Genomic DNA, 12,372 nt, shown 5'->3' on the forward strand with positions numbered 1-12,372 from the left:
TGACTTTAAACAGCTCCAAGATAATCCACACTGCAATATGTTGTCAACTTTGCTTTACCTCTCCCTATGTTTTTTATGATGTCCCATATTTTTCGCCTCTCATGCTCCCTCTATGGCTCTACCATATATCTTCTCTGAAGTCTTGTTAGTCTCTTTTTCTTCACTCACTCTGTCCTTTTTTCTGCTAAGGGTAGTGGTGGCAGCCTCTGCTTCTGTACTGCTCCTTCTGCGTCATCGCTCACTTCCCCTCCCATCCACTGTCGGATGTAAACACACGCAGTCACATGGGAGCAGTACATCATGACCACACACACACACCCCACAGCAGAAATGCAGGCTTCACAGCTGAGCGTGAATCACACACTCGCATTGAACAAAACATACTCGCATTGAATCACGCACACTATGCATTGAATAAACCCCTAATAATGCACACGAGCACCTTTGAACATCATCAAGACTTGCTAATTCAAACCTTAACAACTTGATGTCCGCAGATGCCTCAAATGATATGCACGTTAACCCTGGGACAAACACACTGCGAGCATGCATATAAATAGAGCCATTTTGATCAGGAAATGAAACGCATATGCTGTGGGTTTTTTTTAGCTGTTCTCTAGAAGCGTATATTTAATCTTGGGTTTCCAGTAAAATGTTTGCATCAGCTGGCGTGCCATAGTTGACTCATCAAAAGAGGAAGCTGCTGAACGTCAGGTCGTCTGGGCTTTAAAGTGATTTTATCTAAGTTAAAACTGTATGATGTTGTTGCCTGGAAGTTCCCCAACACAGATTGGATGAGGGATGTAAGGTGATAGACCAAATTACTGTACACTAATTTAACTTCTAGACAAAGTCCAGAATAGCTTGTTTCAGTTCTGGAGCTCTTGTGGTCTGCATTTCTATCAATAAGCCTAGTCCATCGTGGCTGATGACGCACTTCATGATGTCTGTTTGTTTTCGGCAGCGGCAACACACATTAACGTGCACTCACAAACATCCACAGCAGGCCTCTCCCATGCGTCAGCAGCTCCTGGTTCATTTTAAATGCAATGTTAATCTTATTGTTTTCCTCCATGCAGTGGTGAGTAAATGTGCCTTGTTAATTCACCCCAGAGTGGAAATAACTCCTTACACCACACTGATCCACTTAACACTCCCCAGAACAACATGACCTCAAGTCGATTTTTCCCATTCAAAAACACAAGCCAGTCTCATAAATACCATCCTTTTCAGGGAATGTTTACAAGGTACGGAACAGTCAGGAAAGTCCTAAAAACTGCTCAAGTGACTTACAATTCAAAGGATGTCAAGTCAAGTGACTTGACACACAGCCAATAAGTTTCCAGGCCAACATAAGTTGGAACAGATACCAGCGTTTGCCTTACTCTGTTATTTAAGGGACATGCAAGGCTCAGGAGTTTCGGTAGTTATAAATCTTTTTTACAAGTACATTGCGCACTTGTCCCCTTATCTTTACAACATTAACAACCATTTTTGTTGTTTGAGATCACTTAAATCTAGGGTGACCAGACAATGACCTGAAAAAAAAAGGTAAGTATGTTCCCGTTTCAGCTGTTCTGTTCACTGGCTCAATTGAATGACATTGAAGAAAAAAAGCTGTTTCATTGCCATTGCAAGATGATTTGCCAATGCTTTTATGCTAGAACATCCTTTAGTGAATCAGCTTGCAATGTATGGTTGCCATAACAATAACTCCTCACACCTGCTGCTGCTCACTGCCATCCTCTCTGTAAAACCACCTTTTCAAGTTAGAAAATGACCAAACAAATATGCATTTTCAACAACAAGCTGCAACGAGCCTACAGATTGGTTCACACAACGCAAAAAAATGCAAGTAAGGTGTTTTGCCATCACTGTATTTGTTTATTTTATGCTGTAGATCACATTGTTTACATGGCTCTAGCACTTATTACACATAGAATCACATTTGATGTTTTTGGGTTTCAATTTTTGTGATTATTTTGTTTCAAATGATTTTAACCTTATTTTAAAATACTACATTCACATGCAGATGTCAAACACTACACTACATTGTTTTATTTTTATATTATCATTAATATTATTATAAAAAATATTAAATTAAATTATATTATTAAATATACAATCAAATTATTACATTCACATGTAAATGTCAAAAATCTACTGAATACCATTTTTATTTGTATAATATTATTATTTGCAATTTATTCTGTTCCGATTTGGGGGAAAACTAAATAAAACAAGAGAAACATCCACTGAAAAATATATATAAATATAAAAATATTAGTGTATCCATAACATTTCCCCCCCAGCATTGTCATGATATCACTTTTCTCCAGAGTCATTAGTCACATGGCATTTACAGCTCAGGGGATTGGCTCAAAACTACTTGGCAGCAGAATTACTGTCCATAACCAAAGATGGCAGATTTCAAACTGCATACTGCGCCAGCTGAGCAAGTGCCACTGAGATGAACAGGAATGCTAATGGATAGCCTACCTCTCTCCAGTTATTATATGAACCTCCTTGGTTGACACACACACTAGCCTCAATCTAAAAACATGAGATGTTCTCTCTTATTAAAGGGGTCATATGATGCTTTTTTAAAGATCATTATTTTGTGTATTTGGTGTAACAGAATATGTTGACATGCTTTAATGTTCAAAAAACACATTACTTTTCAAATACTGTACATTATTGTAGGTCCTCTATGCCCCGCCTCTCTCAAACGCTTCGTTTTCTACAAAGTCCCTCCTTCCGACAAGCGCAGTCTGCTCTGATTGGCCAGCTGACCCAGTGCATTGTGATTGGCCGAACACCGCAAGCACTCGTCAGAAATGTAACGCCCCTTACCATAATCGCGAGCTTCATCTTTCAAAATAAATGTAAAGACAGTAAATAATGTCATTCGTTTTACCATCAGTTCAAGCCCGAAAGGGGAACAGAGTCGCGTGACAGACACAGTGATGAAGCTGGTATGTGTTTGCAGCACACAAGCCACGGTTAAGACAGCTGACTCTACTGTGATGTGACCCCGTCTCTCTCTCTCTCTCACACGCGCGCGCACACACACACAATGCGCAAAACTCGCATTTGTACAGTCAATAGCAAATACTTAAACTAATAACAAAACAGTAGCTGATTCAGAAGCGCCAGATTGTCATAGCAAAGTCAGAATTACCTCCTCTCCTAGGTTCACGAAACGGTCGTCCATAAAATGCATTGCTCTTCTGTTGTAAGTGATCTTAAAGATTCCTAAATGCATCTACTTTCGTAAGGCCAAATAAAGTGCTTTTGCTTTCGCCTAGAAACACACAGCGTCTCCCTGACATGGCTGCTTCAACACTAACTGCGTTTACTGAAACCACGCCTTCTTTCTTTGCCTGCACATTTGGGTGCATTATGCAAATATTTCCACATAGTGAGGTAGATATGTGGGGGCGTGTTAGAAGAGCCGTTTTAGGGGGGCGTGGCAGAGTCTTAACTTTGATAAAGAATATCTCTTTGGGTTTGAGACTTTAGTCTTTGCAACTTCAGGGATCTTATCTATGCACAATCAGCTTGTAACACTCCAAAGAGAAAGGAAAACTTGAAAAAATATGACCCCTTTAATAATCATCCACGCCTTCCTCTAATTGGAGGCTTTATAAAATCGCCATCCTCCTTAAATCTTAAACTTTTGAGGTTAATAAAGTGATAAGACTTACATATCCCAGGCAAATTCTGCTTAAACTATTTTTCAAGTGGCCTATTATTTCTAGTTAGAAGTTGACTAATCATCATTGGCGGAACCTTCAATGTCAACGTCAATCGTCTTAATACGCCCTTTACCTGCGTTGTTACATAGCGACGTACTTTACAACAGCCTGTTTACGCCACTAACAACAAATCCAATCCAAAGTCGCTTCTCTGACCGACTACGCCACGAGCTCAACCTACATGTTGCGCCTTCTCGTCTTGGCAGCGCGCACGCTCAAGTTGTTGTCAGATGCTCGGGTTGTTTTTCGTTCCTACACAACAAGGTAGTGGCGTCGCACGTTATTGCGGAAAAAATAGCTTAACACCCCCCGACGGACATGAGTATAATTCCAATTCTTTCAAATATGGATCCACACACAGCTGTAGTCTGTTTATACCCAAGAATGTACTCGCGCGTCATGCTCGGAAATCGCTCTACCTAGCCTATCTAGAAAATAAGCGCGAGCTTCTGGACGCTCCGAAATAGGTTCTAGCCTAGTCCTCACGCACCTATAGTTACTTAACCATAAATTAAAATAATTGGAACACTCATGTCAACGCTGTATATGCGCGAAGTAGCCTACAACACAAATGCATGACTTTATATTCCTTTACATGCAATGACGCGGCAAATCCATGTTATTGCCACCAAAACAAGATATTAACAGTGAATTCCTATAGGCGTATACAACATATACATACGTAAACCAATGAAATAACATTCAAATGAATTAAAAATCCCAAAAGTCTTACGTGTTTCTGAGAGGCGAAGTTTTGCTTCATTACGCAGAAGCGTCTGTTCCGCTTTATATTGTGTAATGATGATGACGATGGCACTGAAATAACAGCGCAACTTCTGAAAGTGCGTGAGGCTTTGCTGCTTTAGATCTCAAATGATCCCTCTGGCGTTTCTGGAAGCTTTAAACATCAATATATTTGGTTCATAGTCGATATTAAATGCTGAAGTCGGCTGTATGTACGCAGACATAGGTATCGGCTACTCGGTTGCAGTGACATCCTTCAGCAACTGCGCACTTACAGGGGGCGTGATGTTGTTCTTTAACAGAAGTGCTCAGCTTAGAGGTTTTAAATAAGACATCATCCACACGTAGCATTACATGCAGGACTGGGGAAAATTAATAGTTCCCCACGTTCACCCTCAATTTGGGATTTTAATCTGCGCAACAGAGCCCGGAATGCGGACGTTGGCAAGGGTTTGGAGTCCTGTCTTCTCCTCTTAGCAACAGGAGACCCGTTCCTTTTTTTCCGTGAACATGCACATACTTTTCCAATAGCCTAAGGCATTATTGTACATACTTACTTTAAGAGCTGTTGTTCATAACAATCCACACATTTCGGCAGTTCTCACATGCGCGCAAGGAGTTTGCGGTAACTATGCCATTCATTTTATGAAGAAGCCGCAAATAACTTCATGCGGACGCGTCCTCTTGCGTTTCTGTACAGAGTGTATTATGCGCGGCAGCAGGTGCAGTCCGGTCCGCACTACGAAACCATCACTGGGTGATGTTAGGAATGCTGCAGCTCCAGTAGCTCCAACTCTGAAAATGGGGCGTTTACTGGACGACTGCGTTGCTTTACAGTCTTATTTTGCAGTCATGGACACACACACATACACTTGGCTTTTTGTTCGCTGTTTCATTATATCATATCCATCATGTGACATAGTGCGGCCTCCCTCAATGGAAACTTAAAGGGACCTCCTACCGAACTGCTGCTGGATCTCATTAGCAACCCGTCCCGCCTGGGACACACTAGGTGTTTTAACTCAGTTTGTTTGGGCCAAGCTGTTTGTTAATGTTCGGTAACAAGTGTCAAAACGCACACTGTGCTCTAAAATAGCATCAGTAAAACCTCTAAAGTATTTCAAACATTTATCAAATAGGCCGTTTAACAGCATCAAAAAGGCAACAAGACCTTAATTTTATGAAATTTCTACAAATCTCTCTTCAAATATATTCTATTTCCAACAATATTTCACTTGAATATCATAGAAATATACTTTTATATAATATGTATTATACATTTATGGAAGAAAATACATTGCTATATTAAATGATGAGGAAGAGGGAAAAGTTCTCCTATAGTTTACAGCAGCCTACAGAATGTGTACAGTGTTTTTAAGCCCTTTAGGACTATTTTCTTTTAAAATATATATTTCTTTTAAAATGAATTTGCCAATGCACCATTTCACACCAGCTGAATTACCAGAGCTATTTGATATTATAGTTTCACAACATTACATAATTAATTGTTTTTTGGGGGAAAAAAATATAAAACACACAAGAAATTGTAATACTAAACATCAAGATGGCGGTGGCTCCTGACAGCAGAGTGCTCTCCTACAGTGTTTATAAATGGAGCTCCTATTCTTCTACATATTTACCCGAGTGAGTAACGCACATTAAACACTCACATTGAGACTCTTATGCTCTTCAATATACATACACAGTATATAACTCTGTAATATTAAAATCAAATCCATGGCTTTATCTAACAAACGGGCCGAGCTACAGCAGACGGGCACATATACATAAAGCAGGCGCAAATATATAAACTGCAAACAAAACAGCAAGCGGATTCTCTCATTTTAAGTTACATATTAATGTGCATCTGCATGTGCGGAAGTGGGGAAACGGCTATAAATGTGTGGAAATGTGCAGATGTGACAGTCATGTTAGCATGCTAGGTTAGGCTAGTACGAAGCAGCCCATGTGAGTTTATACAGTTAACACGCCTGAAATACACTTGATGTTTTTATTTGTACATGTCTTTATACAGATCGTGATGCTCTTTTAAGAACCTGACAGGTGTCTTACTGCACTGTGTTTGTTTACTCTTAAAATATAATCGAGATGCAGTATGTAGCCGGTTAGCTACATTGCTAGTAGTGAACTGTTGTTATGGAAGTCAATAAACCGCAAATCGCTGAAAGCAGTATTTATTTAAAAACATCTGGTCGGAATACAAGTTAATTAGACTACACGTACTGTTGTAAAATACATAAATGCATACAGATCCAATGGTGGCTAATGCTAAACTGTTGTAATATGACACTGTGAGAGTCACAGACTATTTTTATCCCCTCTTTTAATCTTCTTCTGTTACTGTTGATCTACGATATTATGTAACAATACTTCAATGGCAAAATGTATTTAACAGATGGGCATTTATACGAAATATGCCGTTATTTGAATGAAGTTGCAGAGTTTCGAAACAAGTGAGCTGCCTATCTAGACAGCCTAAACACGGTCGCTCACTAAGTTTTGAAACACAGCCAGTGAGCTGGTTGGTAATTGAGTCTAACCTATAAAATCCATGCAATTTGTGTCATGTAAAATGTATCATATATTACTAATTTGCATCCCTTCTTTGTATCAGATGTGACAGCTAGAGGAAAATGTGCTGTAGAGACGGACATAAACAGTTCATGCATTAATCAGTGGTGAAACATTATTGTTGTGACACCCGTGTACTATTGCCAGTTTTGTTTTTGCTCGTCACCTCAAGCTTACATGCTTTATGAACTAGCAAGCAGAACTGTGTTAGACTTGGTATAACCAGCATAATCCAATTGCAAGCATGATTGTATAAACAAGTCAGATTTGTGCATGCATTCGTTTTTAAGCGTGCATCACCACAGAAAGGCCATAACATAATAAGCACTGGATACTTGTGCTTTCATGGTGACAGCATAATGTTATGGAAGATCAGAACAACTTTCCATCATGCATGCATGAAAAAGTGGGGGAAAACGTTTTAAAGAATGTTTATGGTGCCTTACACTTTTGTTTAACTCTTTCTTATTTTGTTTGCTTGCAGGAATATTTTAGTGGACAAACCTAGCGATCAGTCTTCCAGGTGGTCATCTGAGAGCAACTACCCTCCTCAGGTAAATTGTTCATGCCTTTCAGTGTTGACCTGAGCTGGATAATAGTTCCTATATCAGGGTTATTATTGTTAACAAAAACAAAAAAATAAAACCATAATAAATGCTACTTGGGGGGAGGGAATGTAAAAAGTAAAATTATTGTATTTCAGCTAGTTGCCAGGGCATCAATTCTCATTTTTTTTTGGTGATGTACAAAAATAGCTCAAGCTAAAACTGCAATACAAATGTATAAGAAATATATAAACGAATAAAAATGACAAAAACACAGCAAAATTATTAAAACATCAACTAAAATTAACATGAGAACAGAAGACATGTAAAAAAACTCATTCAAAATATGAATAAAATCCATAACCATATCATTGACACTAAAATAACAGTCTTTTATTCAAATTTTCAGATTATTTGTTCTTCGAATGCCTTGCAGACAGATTCAGTGCTCACTAATTACATACGTTTTTATTATAATAATAATAATAAAAACACATTTCATTATAAAGTGCATTTCTCACACTCAAAGCGCTACAATGCAATATAAAAGTAAAACATATAAAAAAAATTTAATGGGGAAAAAGAATCACAAGTTCTCTATGCCTTAACAAGCATTGGTATTTGGCTTCAGAGATGTGTGTTTCAATTTTGAAAGTTGTTGATATTAGCATGCCTGGTCTGTGTTACTGTGTCTTGCTTTCATCTTCTTTTGGAAAGAGGGAAGCCTCTTTTCTTTGCCGGCCTTGTGGCACAGACCATTGCAGCACAGACAGACTTGTGGTTAGGCAATAAAGAAATCAAAAGTGCATGTTGGCGGTACAGTAGCACGTGCCCTCAACTCGTAACCTTCAGCTCAAACTCAAAGCCTTGTGTTTTCTCACTCGTGTCCTTCCACTCTCATCCTTTCACTTAAAAAAATACAGTTACCCTCTGCAGAGATTAGAACTATACGAAATCATAGTTCCTGATGTTATCAAGTTTTTTCCCCCTAGAAATTACCTCTCTAAGTGTTGTAAATCATCACAGAACGGTCAATCAATATTTCATCTTTTTTTTTTTTAACCAAGCTCTTAGTGCAGGCGGTCATCAGTGTTGGTGGACGGAATATCGTAGTCAGTCCGTGTGAAATATTTTCCTCTCCCTTCCTGTCTTCAATGACAGTAGCCCATTCATTTTTAGGGCCTCTAAGCAAGCTGCGTTTGTATCGAGCAATAATTTACAAGCTGTGATTGCGGGCTGTTCTGTCATAGATGTCTACAGTTGATTGAGTTGTTTTCATGAGAGCAGCATGAGTAATATCAACTCCTCCTGTCCACCTGCATCTGAAGTGGGTGTTGTCACTCGCAGTCTCTGGTCATTTTGATCAAGTGTGTCCTTATAGGCACCAAAGACACAAGAACAGAACTTCTTTGTGTTCTGTAATGTTCACAGAGGCACTTAAAATACCTTAATGTATTGATGAGAAAATGAGGAATTTTACATCCATAATGGATAGTAATAGATACTGTCAAGGAGGAAAAAAATATCAGAAAAGTGGCCCATACAACTTGTTGCCCTGTTTTCCAAGTTTTGTGAAGACATACGCCACTGTTTAAATATTTGGGGTTATGCTTATCAAAGCTATGTTTATTTCATCAAAAATACAGAAAAAACAGTAATATTTTGAAATATTAGTGCAATTTGAAATAACGGTTTTCTAGTTAAATGTATTTTATTGCTATTTACTCCTGTGATGGTAAAGCTGAATTTTACTCAGCCTTTACTCCAGTCTTCAGTGTTACGTAATCCTCCAGAAATCATTTCTTGTTATTATCAATGTTTAAAACAGTTTTGCTGTTTAATTTTTATGGAAATCACAGTACATTTTGAGTAGAATAGAAAGTTCAAAAGAACATAATTTATTTGAAATATAAATATTCTGTAACATTATACATCTCTGTACGTCTCTACTGTCACACTTTTGATCAATTGAGTACATCCTTGCTGAATAAAAGTATTAATTTATTTTAAAAAAAATCTTACTGACCAACCCCATACTTTTGAGTAGTAATGTGTGCTAGTTTTGAGGGGTAACTGACCAAAATTTAAGTTGTTATTAACTGAAAGTCTTCTCCCTGTTACAGCGTTCAAATCACATTCATGCTTACAAAACATCCTTGATGTCAAATCTGGTGCGACTGTTTGATAATGCACAGGTGTGAATGATATTAGAAACAGGTCTAGATTTGCTCTTGTGGTAAAGGTCATTTTTTTTTATTAAAGGGTTATTTCACCCAAAAACGAAAATTCTGTCGTTAATTACTCACCCTCGTGTTGTTCCAAACCCGTAAGACCTTCGTTCATCTTCGGAACACAAATGACGCGAGCGTGTGGCGGCGCTGACCCAGATCCGGCGTGATGACGTCATTACGCCGGATCTGGGTCAGCGCCGCCACACACTCGCATCATGATACTGTCGTGAACGCGTGTCCACAAGTGACGCAGTAGAGACGAAAATGTGGAATAAAGTCATTATTTTTGTTTTCTTTGCACAAAAAAGTATTCTCGTAGCTTCGTAAATTTACAGTTGAACCACTGATGTCACACAGACTACTTTGTCAATCATCTTGGTACTTTTCTGGACCTTAAACGTGGTAGTTACCTTGCTGTCTATGGGAGGGTCAGAGAGCCCTAATATTTCATCAAAAATATCTTAAATTGTGTTCCGAAGATGAACGAAGGTCTTACGGGTTTCGAACGGTCTGTTTCACTCGATGCAGAAAAATGCTTCTTAAAATACACTGCTCTCACTGTTAGAGAGATTTTGATCAACTTGCAGCATTATGGCACAATTGTAGTATTATACAGCAGTATGCACTTCAAAAATAAATGACTCAAAGCTTTAGTTCCTCGTATTCTCACTATTTGAATAGTGATTATTTACTGCTTTGCAAAACTTGTTTTTCCACATACTCCCACCTGAACTAATATTTGCCTGTTGTACTGACTGAAGGGTGCAGGTAAAAAATTAGGAATTATGGATTTCATTAAAATGACCAAGATTTTAACATTCCAATTCATTTTAAATAACACAATGAGTCAAATGAAAAAAAAAAAAATTACCAATGTGCTGCTTTTTGACACAAACTTGTGGGTGGTTTCACACAAACACAGGTGAGAGCTATAGTTTCCATAACAGTGTTGGTAATATGTCAGTAATGTGCAACTTAAAAGTTCACCTGGGTCCTCATTTATAAAATAATGCATAGAAAGCATCCTAAATTAGATTTTACGATCATTTCTCAAAGTGCGTATGTGTGATTCATAGAACGAACGTATGCACAGAAAATGTGTTATCAGTGTTTTACAGATGACCGTTTTTGATCATCATACATTTTGATATTGATCGTCTTGGCTAGAACATTTCGGATTAGAATTGCTTTGGAATAACAATGTTTTTTTTCTACTCAGTACTTGATCTTAAAACTGGAGAGACCAGCTATCGTTCTGAGCATCATCTATGGCAAATATGAGAAAACCCACGTGTGTAACCTGAAGAAGTTCAAGGTGTTTGGAGGCATGAGCGAAGAAAACATGACAGAACTCTTGTCTAGGTGAGAATTGTGGGAAAATGTTAGTTTGTGTTTACAGTCTACTTACAGGCTAGTCTTTATGTCAGATAAGCTTTACGGCTCTTAGCTTTTAGGCCATCTTGAGAGCAGGTGACTAAACTTGGTAATAGGGCATCAGAACACAAACATTTTATAAAATAGCTTATATTGTCTCTTGCGATGTGAGTTATGTTTGGGAAAATGGCTTCTTGTGACGTGATGAGGTCATTGACTGTCGTTCTCATCTAATCTTAGTGGCCTTAAGAATGACTTCAACAAGGAAACATTCACGCTAAAGCACAAGATCGATGAGCAGATGTTTCCCTGCAGGTTCATTAAAATAGGTGAGTGTTTACGGAAAGAGCGAGCTAAAGACCTGGTGAACTCACATGGTGACACATTTAGGGGAAAGATCAGTCATCACATGATTTCAGAGGAAGACAATGAGTTGAGTGAGTGATTTGAATGACTCTGCAAGTCTTTGACGGAACAAACAAGTGCTTGTGTGAACGCTGAACTCTTTTGACGAGACATTTTTCTCTTGTAATGTCACATGCTGTCTGTTTCAGACATTGAACTCTCTGAGAGTCGTGTGAGAATAGAACATTTGAAATAAACTCTTTTTTTTTAAAGCTGTACATCTGCAGTTTGTCAGCATATGTGTGAATGTCCTCTCTTGATGCTGTTTATGTGTGTTTGGTTACATACAGTGCCTCTGATGTCATGGGGCCCCAGCTTTAACTTCAGCATCTGGTATATTGAGTTACACGGCATAGAAGATCCAGACGTAGTCCAGCCCTGCCTTAACTGGTACAGTAAGGTGAGTTGTGTCCAAACATCCACATCCATCTTTGAGGATGAATCTCACAAAAAATGTTAAGTTCATAATTCACCCCAAAATGAAAAGAACCATTTTAGGACCATTCATAATTTTCTTTCTTTCTTTTTTTCTCCATCTGTATGCAATGATACATAGTGACATGAAACTATGGATCTAAAAATGGGTTGCAAATTTTATATATATATAAAAAACTATATATGTATGTATATACAGTGGGTACGGAAAGTATTCAGACCCCCTTAAATTTTTCACTCTTTGTTATATTGCAGCCATTTGCTAAAATCATTTAAGTTAATTTTTTT

At 38.2% G+C, this 12,372-nt stretch overlaps 1 protein-coding gene across 1 annotated transcript in view; it reads left to right on the forward strand.

Moving 5' to 3' along the window:
• Positions 1-6,065: 6,065 nt before the first annotated feature.
• Positions 6,066-12,372, forward strand: part of LOC107587826 (muskelin-like) — an 18,538-nt gene continuing 12,231 nt past the window's right edge. Inside the window, exons 1-5 of the mRNA XM_016276124.1 lie at positions 6,066-6,146; positions 7,579-7,648; positions 11,090-11,232; positions 11,485-11,573; positions 11,940-12,049. Coding sequence (XP_016131610.1) covers positions 6,067-6,146; positions 7,579-7,648; positions 11,090-11,232; positions 11,485-11,573; positions 11,940-12,049 — 492 coding nt within the window. The 5' untranslated portion in view covers position 6,066. The remainder of the gene's footprint in view (positions 6,147-7,578; positions 7,649-11,089; positions 11,233-11,484; positions 11,574-11,939; positions 12,050-12,372) is intronic.

This window comes from Sinocyclocheilus grahami, unplaced genomic scaffold (assembly GCF_001515645.1).
Source record: "Sinocyclocheilus grahami isolate Dianchi unplaced genomic scaffold, SAMN03320097.WGS_v1.1 scaffold1.1, whole genome shotgun sequence".
In the NCBI taxonomy this organism is placed as follows: domain Eukaryota; kingdom Metazoa; phylum Chordata; class Actinopteri; order Cypriniformes; family Cyprinidae; genus Sinocyclocheilus; species Sinocyclocheilus grahami.